Below are 15,960 nucleotides of genomic sequence, written 5' to 3' on the forward strand. Positions count from 1 at the left end.
AAAAAAAAAAAAAAAATCATCTGGGGAGGGGCCAAGATGGCCGAATAGGAAGAGCTCCGGTCTGCAGCTCCCAGCGAGACCAATGCAGAAGGTGGGTGATTTCTGCATTTCCAAGTGAGGTACCCAATTCAGCTCATTGGGACTGGTTAGGCACGGAGGATGAGCAGAAGCAGGATGGGGCATCATTTCACCTGGGAAGCACAAGGAGCTGGGGACCTCCATCCCTCAGCCAAGGGAAGCCATGAGGAAATGTGCTACCCGGCCGGGTTACTATGCTTTTCCCATGGTTTTTGCAATACGCAGATCAGGAGATTCCCTTGTGTGCTTACACCACCACGGCCCTGGGTTTCAAGCACAAAACTGGGAAGCTGTTTGGGCAGACACCGAGCTAGCTGCAGGAGTAATGTTTCACACTCCGGTGGCACCTGGAACCCTAGTGGGACAGAACCATTCACTCCCCTGGAAAGGGGGCTGAAGCCAGGGAACCAAGTGGTCTTGCTCAGCAGTCCCACTCCCATGGAGCCCAGCAAGCTAAGAACCACTGGCTTGAAATTCTCACTGCCAGCACAGCAGTCTGAAGTTGACCTGGGACAATCGGGCTTGGTGGGAGGAGGGGCATCCGCCATTACTGAGGTTTTAGTAGGCAGTTTTCCCCTGACAGTGCTAAGGAGGCTGGAAGGTCTGGGCTAGGTGTGGCAAAGCGGCTGTGGCCAGGCTGCTTCTCTAGATTCCTCCTCACTGGGCAGGGCATCTCTGAAGGAAAGGTCATAGCCCCAGTCAGGGGCTTGTAGACAAAACCCCGATCTTCCTGGGACAGAGCACCTGAAGGAAGGGGCGACTGTGGACACAACTTCAGCAGATTTAATCATTCCTGCCTGCTGACTCTGAAGAGAGCAGCCGATCCTGGCAACAGGGATTCTCCCAGCACAGCACACCAGCTCTGCTAAGGGACAGACTGCCTCCTCAAGTTGGTCCCTGACCCCTGTGCTTCCTGAATGGGAGAAACCTCCCAACAGGGGTCGACACACAGGAGGGCTCTGGCTGGCATCAGGCTGGTGTCCCTCTGGGACAAAGCTTCCAGAGGAAGGAGCAGGCAGCAACCTTTGCTGTTCTGCAGCCTCCACTAATGATACCCAGGCAAACAGGGTCTGGAGTGGACCTCCAGCAAACTGCAGCAGACCTGCAGAAGAGGGACCTGTTAGAAGAAAAACTAACAAACACAAAGCAACAACATCAGCATGAACATGAAGGACCCCCATACAAAAACTCCATTTAAAGGTCATCAGCCTCAAAGATCAAAGTTAGATACATACACAAAGATGAGGAAAAACCAGCAGAAAAAACACTGAAAATTCCAAAAACAAGAATGCCTCTTCTCCTCCAAATGATCGCAGCTCCTCTCCAGCAAGGGCACAAAACTGGAGAGAATGAGACAGACGAATTGACAGAAGGAGGCTTCAGAAGATGGGTAATAACAAACTCCTCTGAGCTAAAGGAGCATGTTCTAACCCAATGCAAGGAAGCTATGAACCTTGATAAAAGGTTAGAGAAGCTGCTAACTGGAATAATCAATTTAGAGAAGAACATAAATGACCTGATGGAGCTGAAAAACATGGCATGAGAACTTCGTGAAGCATACACAAGTATCAACAGCCAAATTGATCAAGTGGAAGAAAGAGTATCAGAGACTGAAGATAAACTTAATGAAATAAAATGTGAAGACAAGATTAGACAAAAAAGAATGGAAAGAAAGGAAAGAATAAAGCCTCCAAGAAAAATGGGACTATGTGAAAAGATCAAACCTGCCACTGATTGGTGTACCTGAAAGTGATAGGGAGAATGGAACCAAGTTGGAAAACACATTTCAGGATATTCTTCAAGAGAACTTCTCCAACCTAGCAAAACGGGCCAACATTCAAATTCAGGAAATACAGAGAACACCACTAACATACTCCTCGAGAAGAGCAACTCCAAGACACATAATCATCAGATTCTCCAAGGTTGAAACGAAGGAAAAAATGTTAAGGGCAGCCAGAGAGAAACGTCAGGTTACCCACAAAGGGAAGCCCATCAGACTAACAGCAGAATCTCTCTGCAGAAACCCTATAAGCCAGAAGAGAGTGGGGGCCGATACTCAACATTCTTAAAGAAAAGAATTTTCAACCCAGAATTTCACATCCAGCCAAACTAAGCTTCATAAGCAAAGGAGAAATAAAATCCTTTACAGACAAGCAAATGCTGAGGGATTTTGTCACCACCAGGTCTGCCTTACAAGAGCTCCTAAAGGAAGCACTCAATATGGAAAGGAAAAACTGGTACCAGCCACTGCAAAAACACACCAAAATATAAAGACCAATGACACTATGAAGAGACTGCATCAACTAATGTGCAAAATAACCAGCTAGCATCATGATGACAGGATCAAATTCACATATATTAACCTTAAATGTAAATGAGCTGAATGCCCCAATTAAAAGATACAGACTGGTAAATTGGATAAAAGGTTAAGACCCATCAGTGTACTGTATTCCGGAGACCCATCTCACATGCAAACACACACATAGGCTCAAAATAAAGGGATGGAGGAATATTTACCAAGCAAATAGAAAGAAAGAAAAAAAAAGCAGGCGTGGCAATCCTAGTCTCTGAGATGAAACAGACTTAAAAAAATAAAAAACAAAAAACAAAAAAACGAAGGGCGTTATGTAATGGTAAGGGATCAATGCAACAAGAAGAGCTAACATAAATATACATGCACCCAATACAGGAACACCCAGATTCATAAAACAAGTTCTTAGAGACATATAAAGAGATTTAGACTCCCACACAGTAATAGTGGGAGACTTTAACACCCCACTGTCAACATTAGATAGATCGATGAGATAGAAAATTAAGAAGGATATTCAGGACTTGAACTCATGTCTGGACCAAGTAGACCTAATAGACATCTACAGAACTCTCCACTCCAAATCGACAGAGTATATATTCTTCTCAGTGCCACATTGCACGTATTCTAAAATCGACTACATAATTGGAAGTAAAACACTCCTCAGCAAATGCAAATGAACAGAAATCATAACAAACAGTCTCTCAGACCACAGTGCAATCAAATTAGAACTCAGCATTAAGAGACTCACTCAGAACCACACAACCACAGGTAAACTGAATAACCTGCTCCTGAATGACTACTGGGTAAACAATAAAATTAAGTCAGAAAAAAATAAGTTCTTTAAAACCAATGAGAACAAAGAGACAACGTACCAGAATCTCTGGGACACAGCTAAAGCAGTGTTAAGGGGAAATTTATAGCACTAAATGCCCACAACAGAAAGCTGGAAAGATCTAAAATAGACACCTTAACATCACAATTAAAAGAACTAGAGAAGCAAGAGCAAACAAATTCAAAAGCTAGCTGAAGACAAGAAATAACTAAGATCAGAGCAGAACTGAAGGAGATAGAGACATGAAAAATCCTTTGAAAAATCAATGAATCCAGGAGTTGTTTTTTTTTTGAAAAAATTAACAAAATAGATGGACCACTATCTAGATTAATAAAGAAGAAAGAAGAATCAAATAGACACAATAAAAATGATAAAGGGAATATCACCACTGATCCCACAGAAATACAAACTACCATCAGAGAATACTATAAACACCTCTACACAAATAAACTAGAAAATCCAGAAGAAATGGATAAATTCCTGGACACATACACCTTCCCAAGACTAAACTAGGAGCAAGTCAAATCCCTGAAAAGATCAATAACAAGTTCTGAAATTGAGGCAGTAATTAATAGCCTACCAAACAAAAAAAGCCCAGACAGATTAACAGCCAAATTCTACCATAGGTACAAAAAGGAGCTGGTACCATTCCTTCTGAAGCTGTTCCGAACAATAGAAAAAGACAGACCCCTCCCTAACTCATTTTATGAGGCCAGCATCATCCTGATACCAAAACCTGGCAGAAATACAACAAAAAAAGAAAATTTCAGGTCAATATCCCTGATGAACATCGATGCGAAAATCCTCAATAAAATACTGACAAACTGAATCCAGCAGCACATTAAAAAGCTTATCCACCACGATGAAGTTGGCTTTATCCCTAGGATGCAAAGCTGGTTCAACATATGCAAATCGATAAACATAATCCATCACATAAACAGAACCAATGACAAAAGTCACATATGATTATCTCAATAGATGCAGAAAAGGTCTTCGATAAAATTCAACATCCCTCCATGCTAAGAACTCTCAATAAACTAGGTATTGATGGAACATATCTCAAAATAGTAAGAGCTATTTATGACAAACTCACAGCCAATATCATACTGAATGGGCAAAAACTGGAAGCATTCCCTTTGAAAACCAGCACAAGACAACGATGCCCTCTCTTACTACTCCTATTCAACGAAGTATTGGAAGTTCTGGCCAGGGCAATCAGGCAAGAGAAAGAAATAAAGGGTATTCAGATAGGAAGACAGGATGTCAAATTGTCTCTGTTTGCAGATGACATGATTGTATATTTAGAAAACCCCATTGTCTCAGCCCCAAAACTCCTTAAGCTGATAAGCAATTTCAGCAAAGTCTCAGGGTACAAAATCAATGTGCAAAAATCACAAGCATTCCTATACACCAACAGTAGACAAGCAGAGAGCCAAATAATGAGTGAACTCCCATTTGCAATTGCTACAAAGAGAATACAATACTTAGGAATACAACTTATAAGGGACGTGAAGGACCTTTTCAAGGAGAACTACAAACCACTGCTCAAGGAAATAAGAGAGGACACAAACAAATGGAAAAACATTCCATGCTCATGGATAGGAAGAAATCAATATCATGAAAATGGCCACCCTGCTCAAAGTAATTTATAGATTACATGCTATTCCCATCAAACTATCAGTATCTTTCTTTGCGGAATTAGAAAAAACTACTTTAAATTTCATATGGAACCAAAAATGAGCCCGTGTAGCCAAGACAATCCTAAGCAAAAAGAACAAAGCTTGAGGCATCATGCCACCTGACTTCATACTATACTGCAAGGCTACAGTAACCAAAATAGCATGATACTGGTACAAAAACAGATACATAAACCAATGGAACAGAATAGAGGCCTCAGAAATAACACCACACATCTACAACCATCTGATCTTTGACAAATCTGACAATAACAAGCAATGGGGAAAAGATCTCCTATTTAATAAATGGTGCTGGGAAAACTGGCTAGCCATATGCATTAAACTGAAACTGGACCCCTTCCCTACACCTTATGCAAAAATTAACTCAAGATGGATTAAAGACTTGAATGTAAAAACCAAAACCGTAAAAATCCTAGAAGAAAACCTAGGCAATACCTTTCAGGACATAGGCATGGGACTTCATGATGAAAACACCAAAAGCAATTGCAACAAAAGCCAACATTGACAAACAGGATCTAATCAAACTGAAGAGCTTCTGCACAGCAAAAGAAACATCATCAAAGTGAACAGGCAACCTACAGAATGGGAGAAAATTTTTGCAAGGTACCCATCTGACAATGGTCTAATATCCAGAATCTACAAGGAATTTAAACAAATTTACAAGAAAAAAACAAACAACTCCATCAAAAAGTGAGCATAGAATATGAACAGATACTTCTCAAAAGAAGACATTTATGTGGCCAACAAAATATGAAAAAAAAAAAGCTCATTATCACTGGTCATTAGAGAAATGCAAATCAAAACCACAGTGAGATCCCGTCTCATGCCTGTTAGAATGGTAATCATTAAAGAGTCAGGAAACAATAGATGCTGGTGAGGCTGTGGAGAAAGAGGAACGCTTTTACATTGTTGGCAGGAGTATAAATCAGTTCAACCATTGTGGAAGACAGTGTGGCATTTCCTCAAGGATCTAGAATCAGAAGTACCATTTGACCCAGCCATCCCATTACTGGGTATATACCCAAAGGATTATAAATCATGCTGCTATGAAGACACATGCACACGTATGTTTATTGTGGCACTATTCACAATAGCAAAGACTTGGAACCAACCCAAATGTCCATCAATGACAGACTGGATTAAGAAAATATGGCACATATACACCATGGAATACTATGCAGCCATAAAAAAGAATGAGTTCATGTCCTTTGCAGGGACATGGATGAAGCTGGAAACAATTATTCTCAGCAAACTAACACAGGAACAGAAAACCAAACATCACATGTTCTCACTTATAAGTGGGAGGTGAACAATGAGATCACATGGACACAGGGAGGAGAACATCACACACTGGGGCCTGTTGGGGGATGGGGGGCAAGGGGATGAGAGCATTAGGACAAATACCTAATGCATGCGGGGCTTAAAACCTAGGTGATGGGCTGACAGGCGCAGCAAACCACCATGGCACATGCACACCTGTGTAACAAACCTGCATATTCTGCTCCTGTATCCCAGAACTTAAGGTAAAATTAAAAAAAAATTATCTGCCTATGGCTGACATAAAATACTTTATAATATAAAATGCAATGATTTTTTTCCCTTTAGTATTAAATGTTGTATCAGTAATAAATCATATCAATTTTCTGGTTGAAAAATGGAAATATAATTAAAAAGCACACTAAATTTCTAATATAAAATACAAAGCCACCCTTCCTTTAAGACACCTATGAGGGTGGCTTTTAAAAATGAACAGTTTAAAAAAAAAGATAGATACTAATATTTCTTTATTTGCAAGGTCTTTTTTCACTTCTTGTTTTAGGGTAAAAATTTTAAATTATTGCTGTGAAAAACTCAGCACCGGAGGTAACATTAGAGCTGCAACCCATACCTTTTCCCTGTCTGGACACCTCCCTTCTAAACACACAGTTTACAAAGGGCAACGATGAAACAGGATGGCTAAGGGACAGGTAATTTGGTGCTAAGCTATATCCACAATGACATATTTTAAACCCAATTAGCTTATTGCCAGATTTTCTTTTTTAGCTACATCTTTGTTAATATTTATATGCAGAATATTTGAATTTCTGCCAGTCTATGCAAATTATAAGGTCAATCGGGCAATTTCAGAGAAGTGTTATAGTTGCTTTCTCAATGAAAATTGTGAGTGTATAAATCATCCAAATACACGCATCTTGGCATAAAGAAAGAAGCATAGCTTAGAAGTGAAAGCAGGAATAATTCCCAGAGCTTCTGAGGCAAACTATGTTCCCATGAATTGCTGTGAGGACCAGTTTCCTTATCCATCAAATAAAGCATCTCAATTCAGAGACCTCTAAACTTCTTTCCTGCGTTAAAATTCTATAGAATTGCATTTAAGCACTGAAATAGTTAAAATAGCTGCCCTCTCTTCATTTTGTACCTTTGAATATTTTAAATAATGGTGGCTGCAGTCTTCCAATTTATTTTCTATTTCCCTAGTCCCCATAGACAGCCAAGTATACTGTAGTTCTTTCTCTCAAAAGGCCTCAATCTTACGTCTCTAATTCTGTTTTCACTAATCATCTTAAGTCTTGGTTCCTGGGCTCTTGCTAACTACCTTGAAAATACACAAACCAAGAAAGAAAGTCAGACTGTTGGAGATTTCTGCTAATAGCCTGTTTTTTTCACTGCCGGTCACCCTGCTTACCTGTTTTGCATCAGTTCTGCCATAAGTTTCAAGATGGGAGTTGTACATGCTGGCTCTCCATACCACCGTTCAACAGCGTTTTGAAGAATGGGAAGATATGTTGGGTACCTTTTATAAAGCCTGTTAAAGAATTTAAGGGCCTAAAGAAATACTGTTCCTGAAAATTAGTGCCACACACACACACACACAAAGGGGAATCCACATTTGTTCTATGTTTATACTAATTCGTTCTATGTTTATACTATACAATGGCATTTTATAAATTGCTCTCCCTAACCTGCACAGATATACATATATTTTTGGGGCTGTCAGTGATTTGTTCTTATTTGTAACATATCCTACACATTATATTGCTTTGTTGTTAGAATACTGAATAAAATACACACTTTTCAAGTATCATATAAGCAGCACATTTAAAGATTTATGCCTAATGTTGCAGGAAAGGAAAATAAGTTTAGTGAATGAGGATAAACATATATTTGAGTTATTATCAGTTTCTTGGTTACTATACTACTTAGAAAAATATTATTATGAAATTAAAAAATATGTAAAAGTAGAAGGAACTAGTAATAATAAACCTCACATATCTCTCAGTTTCAAAATTACTCTTTTTAAAAAAATGTTGTTGAATTGCTCTTTTTTGTCTCACTGTAGCTCCAAGGAATATCTGGGATGCTGGCTTGAAGAAAAGCTTTGGGTAACTATTAATCTACTCAACATAAGTGTCACTAAAGATAGTCCCATGTACACACAAGGAGATATTCTCTAACATTGTTATTAACACTAAGGAGTATATGCCTCTGACAAATCTACGCCGAAGGCCATCAGAACCTGGAAAACTGACTCAGCTCCACTGGCCCTTTAATCGACACTGGGCATCTCCTTGCCAAGTAGACACATGAATATAGGATTAAGGCCCCAAACTGTAGCAGAAAAAAACTATGTCACTGTCTTCATTTCTCTTTTCTTTTCCCAATCCTCAAGTCTCTTTCTGATGTTTTCCAACATACTTGTCTTTTGTTTCAGATCAAAATGCTAAACTAAATCACTTAATGGTGTTTCTTTTCGGTGTGCTTCTGGGTAGAAATCTCCATGGTGAGGTCATCACAATTTTCTTCCCTGCTCTTAGAATAAATTTCAAACTCCTTAGCATGGTGTTCAAGGTCCTTTAAGATTTGGTTCTTGCCTACCTCCAGCTTCATCTCTTAGCATTTCTGCTCATGATTTAGCTTTTCATAACTCCCTGCAAACCCACTAATGCCAGCTCTTGTCTCTATTCCCTCATAAACCACTTATTCTGTCTAACATATCCCTGTCTTTCAATACCTAGCTCAAGTTTTATCTCCCCTGGGATGTTTTCTCTATTTTATCCAAAGGCATCAGTCTCTTCCTCATCTACGTTCAATGAGTACTCATGACCATATCTCTTACAACACAGTATGTTAGGCTTGGTTGCTTGTGTTATTTGTCTGCCCCATTAGATAGTGCATTTCTAAAGAGCAGAGACCCTACCATCTTCCTGCTAATTTCTATTTGAATGTCGGACTTCAATATGGGTGTCAATTATCCCAGGAAGCCTTCTCTGACATCACATGCACTTGCCTCCTACCTCTCCCTAAAGGGTTAGGAGTGTCTCCTGTGTATGGTGGTGGAACCTGGTGCTAGCATAATAATAGTACTTGTATATCTCTCATATTATAAGCTTTTTGAGGGCATATGCTAAGTACTTATTGAATGCATGGCCTGGCACAAAATAGATTTCAATACATTATTTGTTGCTATAAACGTGCAACCTAAAAATGAAGTGTAGCTTATTTGATTAGAACTATTTAATTGTGTATTTCACTTTGAAGTTTTAGAAAACAGTTCACATGGTGTTCAATGAAAATAAGCCATCTATAACTTTAAGAGTGGTATGCCTCCTAAAAGTGCAAAAAGCAATACTTTCTCCTATTAGACATACATACCATGCTAAGGCTGCATTTGTATATACTAAAACAGTTTTCTTATCAACTATTTTCTGAAGTCCTATTCTATAACAAGCATTGCTTGACACTCTCCAGAGACACCAGTAAAAAAAAAAAAAAAAAAAAAAAAAAAATCCCTGCCCTCATGGAATTTATATTCTAATAAGACAGAAAATAAACAAAATAAATATACATTAGAAAGTACTTCAAAGAAAGCCAGGCACGGTGGCTCACACCTATAATCCCAGCACTCTGGGAGGCCGAGGTGGGTGGATCACTTGAGGCCAAGGGTTTGAGACCAGCCTGGGCAACATGGTAAAACCCTATCTCTACTAAAAACACAAAAATTAGCCAGGCATAGTGGCGCTTGCCTGTAATCCCAGCTACTCGGGAGGCTGAGGCACAAGAATCGCTTGAACCCGGGAGGCAGAGGTTGCCGTGAGCCAAGACTGCACCACTGCACTCCAGCCTGGGTGACAAGAGTGAGACTCTGTCTCAAAAAAAAGTACTACAAAGGAAAATAAGGCAGGGAAGGGGGACAAGAAGTGAGTGTATATGTAAGAATAAGGTTTCAGTTGGATGAAAATAACAAAAATAAAGTCAGTCCACATGATTCACTTTATTTTGACTGTTATCAGACAACTTACTGTTTTGTTTCTATGGACTAGAAAAGCTGTAATTTTTGACAGATGTAGATACCATGTGCTATGTACTGTGCTAAGGGCTAAGGATCCAGAGTTAAGAAAGATATAACCTTTTTTTTTTTTTTTTTTTTGATGGAGTCTTGCTCTGCTAATTAAGGCACCCGCCACCATGCCCAGCTAATTTTTGTATTTTTAGTAGAGATGGGGTTTCACCATGTTGGCCAGGATGGTCTCGATCTCTTGACCTCGTGATCTGCCCACCTTGGCCTCCCAAAGTGCTGGGATTACAGGCATGAGCCACCATCCCTGGCCAGGAAGATATAGCTTTTAATCTTGGGGAACACATGCTCAAATCAGGGTGACCGACATATAATAAGGATGCTTTGAGTACAGAAATTCTGAACCAATGCCACAGGAGCACAGGTGAGAAAATATTCCACCAAGGGACTTCTTGAGCACAAACTCATTAGTGGGAATGCATCTGGAAGGCTCATGAGAAAATGGATTCAACCCAAATCTCAGAACCAAAGAATACCAGAGGCACACATAGGCCTCTGCAAGGCATTCTATAATGGCATCAGGACCATGATATTTTTCAGAGCACACAGTATTCACTATGGGATAAGGCAGGGAGATATAAGGGGATGCTCCTTTTTCTGTGTGGAATGAGAGTGGTGCCAATTCTAATATGCTTCTGACAGAGGTGACTGCCACAGAGAAAATGAGGGATTATTGGAAAGCAGAGTAGAGGTCTACTCAACAGAGAGGTTAAAAGGGCTGCAGAGTGAGAGTGCCAGGCTCAATTACAGGATGACAACCAGAACCCACTCTAGGAGTTTAATTTTCCAGTGGCCTTGTGAGGACTATGTATATATGAGTAGGAAGAAGAGAATGGGAGCCGTTAGGTAGAAGAAGCACAGATCTAATTGCTTTCACTATCTTCTCAATGAATTTCTAAGGTCCACATCAGATAAATTAAAAAATCAAAGGCATTAATGATATGACATTGCCTGATAGGATACCAAATATGAAAATGTGAAAAATATCAGGTTTGCTTCTTTACAACATCCATCCATCCATCCATCCATCCATCCATCCATCCATCCATCCATCCATCCATTCATCCATCCATCCATCCATCCATCCATCCATCCGTCCATCCACCCATTCATCAGTTGTTAATACCAGAAGGCAAAAGAGTTTTCATTAAAAGTGTTAGGAGACCAGGGTTTGCGGATGTGGCTCCAGAATAGAAATAGCTTGCCAGTTCAGAGCTTCAGTGTACTCCATGAATATGTAAACATCTGAACCTTTGTTCACAAGGGGACTGCTGCTGGAAACCTTTCCTCTCTTGTGTCTGGCAAATGCCTATCCATCTTTCAAGGCTTAGCTTAACTTTCACTTCTTCTGAGAAGCTTTCTCTATCTTGCAAAAAGCACTGCTCTTTTTCTCATACATGCTCATATAGCCCTTTGCATGCATCTTTGTTATAACACACTGACATTTGATTGTTTATTAGTCATGTGTAATCAACTAGAGAGCGGGCTTCTAAAGAGCAATCATTTTATTCATTCTCACATTCCTTTTGCCTGGCACAGAAACAAAACTAAAAAAAAAAAAAAAAAAAAAAAAAAAAAAAAAAAAAACGCTTGCTAAACAGTGAATTTTCAGCTTTACTTTCTTCTCTATTTCAGTTTGCCCAAAATGATATTGCCAATTACTTTCTTCTAGAAACAATTCTGATTTTGTTAGTCAATCAAAACCATTAGTTTTTTTATACTACCTATGGAATAAGGGTCTAAATTCCTTAGACTGATATTCAAGAGTCCCAAACAAACTACATTTCCAACCATGAAATGAATGGTATCTGTAATAAAACATCTTTGCTACTGACTCCTTCAACCTGATGCCTAGACCAACCGAAAACCTGTATTTCTTCCTATTTCCATATGGTCCAATCCTACTTATTTGGTAAGACCCAAGGAAACACCTTCGCCTTTCCAGAGCCCTTTCTGATTCCCCAGCTAAATGCATGCACTGTCCTGTTTGTCTCTTTGTTATGGCTCTTAGCACTTTCTATATTTGGTTATAGTGATTTATATAAATAAGAAACTGACTTTGTTTGGGGTCAGATCTATATTCCTCATGAACCTAGCACAGCCCTTAGCCCACTTTGCTGAATAAGTGAGCAAATGGGATTTCTTTGTCTCATTATGTATCAGGGAAAAGAACTAACAGCAGCTGTAGAGTATTTAGTTTATGGCAGCCACTGTACTGGGCCCTTTATTAATCACAGAATCATGACACTTCTTACAACATACCTGTGAGATAGGTATTATTAGTCTTGTTCTATGGAAAGCAAAATTGTGATTCTGGGATTTTTTTTTTTTTTCTTTTTTGAGACAGAGTCTTACTTTTCCACCCAGGCTGGAGTGCAGTGGCATGATCTCCACTCACTGCAAGCTCCGCCTCCCGGGTTCATGCCATTCTCCTGCCTCAGCCTCCCAAGTAGCTGGGACTACAGGTGCCCACCACCACGCCCAGCTAATTTTTTGTATTTTCTAGTAGAGACGGGGTTTCACCGTGTTTGCCAGGATGGTCTCGATCTCCTGACCTCGTGATCCGCCTGCCTCGCCTCCCAAAGTGCTGGGATTACAGGCGTGTCATTCTGGGATATTAAGTAGCTTACTCAAGACTCACAGTTTAAGTGGTGAATCCAGGACTGGAATCTAGGACTGTCCTATTCTGAAGTCTGTATCTCTTCTACGTATCTTGTTATATTGCCTTGCCATTGTATAACAGGACTGACTTCCTGACTAAAAATCGGTGAGCTCAATAATCAGACTTTAACAGTTAAAAGACTGCATGTGAGGAAATAATGTCATACAAATTCTTAATTTTTTTCCCAGCTTCCATCTGGATTTTCGATACTTCAGATTAAGTATGATCTAGGAAAATTTTAAAGAAGGAGATTAGATGCACTGCAAGATAAGGTGTTTTCTTATTGTTGCATTCCCATCACAGGGGCAAAGAAGTATGTCAATGATCCTCTTTCAATTCTCCAGCCCTGGAAACCATTTATCAAGATGGTTGCTGTGTAGTTTCAGGCAATTTAGTTTTGGAAGGACAGAGTGAAAAGCAATGTAGTTTGTGTGGCAGTTAATGCAGTCAGTGTTTATAGAAATGTTTTTGAATTAAATAGCTAACCACTAAAATAGCATTTTATCAAATAATCGCCATAAATAAAATGCATTTTGACTTTAAGATGACATGTGCTCTTACAGGATGTTTCTTCTGCATGCTAAGGATTGTATAACAAATTAAAGAACACACATTTATGTGGATAAAAGGCAAATAAACTTTCCCCAGCAGTAATGTGGAAATCATCACTGACGGTTTGACATATCAATATTTCAGGAAGAATAAATGACTTTCATATCCATGGCATTTTTTTATCATACTTATTCATTTTTGCATTACTTGAATACTTTGAAAAGAATCTGTACTTTATCACCTGAAACTGCTTAAAGTATTTCAAAATATTTTAATAAAGCTTTTTGAATTATCAAACAATATAACTTTTAAACAAATTTTACTATTATTATAAATATTTGCTCTTCATCCCTCGCCCAAAGGAAAACTATAAATCTTGTCTCAACTGAATGAACACCATTTATCATATTCATTTTGTTGTCAATACAATTATGAAAAGCCCCTAGCCTTTTCCCAAGGAAGCTGATTTGCTACTGAAACTCAATTATTATAAGCAACGTCAGTACCAAACCACCCCATTTGGCAATCTAACACAGCTTCCGGCATAACTGACACTTCTCTCCGCCCCTGACCCTGAGAGCTTCAACATCTATGGTCAAATGGAGGAGACAAAGGTTTCTAGTTCAAAACAAAACATTAAGTCCCAAGATTTTCCGTTTGCTATTTTCTGCCATCTGCTGGACAAAAGTTTCATTTCAGAAGGGTTCCCCTGCTACCCCCAAAGGAGCTAAATAAGGAAATGGAAAACAATACAGTATCTTCTCTAAATTTTGGGTGGTATCAGTTATGGTAGATAGTTCTTCTTTGACACTGAGGGGAAGGTTTCTGATCTTAACTCTTGGTTGAAATTGTTGAAGAGAAAAACATGAAATGTTAATCACTAGATAGCCTAGAGTTGTAGACTGGTTTCAAGACACCATCGATATTACAGTGCCCAAAGTAGACTTTTATTATTTTTCAAATAATGAAAATTTTGATTTTGAGAGTTGCTCTTTATGTTTAGAGAAATAAAAGAGTCAAGCTGGGTGCCGTGGAGCACACCTGTAGTCCCACAGTCCCAGTTAGTCGGGAGGCTGAGGTAGGAGGATCGCTTGAGCCCAGGAGTTCTGAGTCCAACCTGAGCAACACACAAGCCCCTGCCTCTTAAAAATTAAAAAAAAAGGCAGAAATAAAAGGGTCACATATAATTCCAGTTTAACTGTCACTAAGAGAATTTTAAGACTTTCCACGTTGAAATTTCATAATCTCTACACATATTATATGTAGATACAAACCATGTGCATGATTACTCAATGACATAAAAATTTTATCTGTAACCCTTCTCTGGGTACATAAATCTGATGAAGTATATTTTAATAATAATTAAAGATACATCAGTATCAAATTAATGTTTAAAAATTTTTATAATATGTAGAGTTCTTCCTAAAACATGCCTAGATCCCCTGTTAGTTATATTTTTGGCCATAACTGTGGCATAGTAGTTGAAAGTTACCTTTAAGAAGCTTCCATTGCAATTTAATTTACAGGAAACTTTGGATAAGAAGGGTTTAAGCAAAGCAACTGAGAAATAGTTTAGATTAAAAAGCAAATTAGCTTTGAGATTATATAATTTTTTTCACATGCTCTGATGGTTTCATGTATAAAAGACATGAAAGCATTATATGACACTTACATGACTTGCATACAATATCACTTCCTGTTGGGATCAAAGATTAGTCATACAATACTATTAGAACAATATTAATGACCATTTACAACTACTAAAAATGTGCCAGACATTATACAGAGTATACTTTACCTATTTTAATGGTTACAATATACCATGAAACTGAATTATATCTGTTTTCAAATGAGAAAACCAAGACAGGTGAAATGACTTGCCAAGGTTCACAACACAGTAAATGAAGAGCTGGGATTTTATCACCAAAGTCTACGCTCTTTTAACTCTTATATGATAAGGCGTTTCTGTGGGGGATTTTTTTTTTCCTGTCTGTACTAACCCTTGGCAAAGGTCAATTCAAAATTTACACCAAATGACAAATCCTGACTATTTATTTTCCCCTTTTCATGTCCATTAATTATTTTCATGATAATGAAAAACTGTGGCAGGATGAGTTAGGCCTTGAAGAGATAAAATGATCTTCCCGGCCTTGCTAATTGAGATGGAGATTCAAATCTCCCCTCAAAAATGCCAAGTGGTAGGATTCATTGATCCCTAAAGATGTTAGCCAGATTATCCCTTCAACTCCAACATAAACAACCATTTGGGGGAAGTCATTTTTAAGTTATCAATATTTAACGGCACCAAAAAAGTGACCTCTCTGAGCTGGGTTTCCAAATACTGTGCTCAGTTATCTGCTCTGCTGCCACTGTGCTGTAATTTTTAGCTGATTACACATTAGTTCATTTAGCTTTGTTTCCTCTTCCCTACTGTGCCATACTATTAAACGAAAGCGAGGGGCCTGGCATCCC

General features: G+C 38.8%; 1 protein-coding gene across 1 annotated transcript in view; it reads right to left on the bottom strand.

The window, feature by feature from the left end:
• RANBP17 (RAN binding protein 17) overlaps positions 1–15,960 on the bottom strand; it is a 133,363-nt gene that overhangs the window by 94,975 nt on the left and 22,428 nt on the right. Inside the window, exon 5 of the mRNA XM_011987719.1 lies at positions 7,605–7,712. Within this exon, the coding sequence (XP_011843109.1) occupies positions 7,605–7,712 (108 nt within the window). The remainder of the gene's footprint in view (positions 1–7,604; positions 7,713–15,960) is intronic.

Source organism: Mandrillus leucophaeus, unplaced genomic scaffold (genome assembly GCF_000951045.1).
Source record: "Mandrillus leucophaeus isolate KB7577 unplaced genomic scaffold, Mleu.le_1.0 Scaffold314, whole genome shotgun sequence".
In the NCBI taxonomy this organism is placed as follows: domain Eukaryota; kingdom Metazoa; phylum Chordata; class Mammalia; order Primates; family Cercopithecidae; genus Mandrillus; species Mandrillus leucophaeus.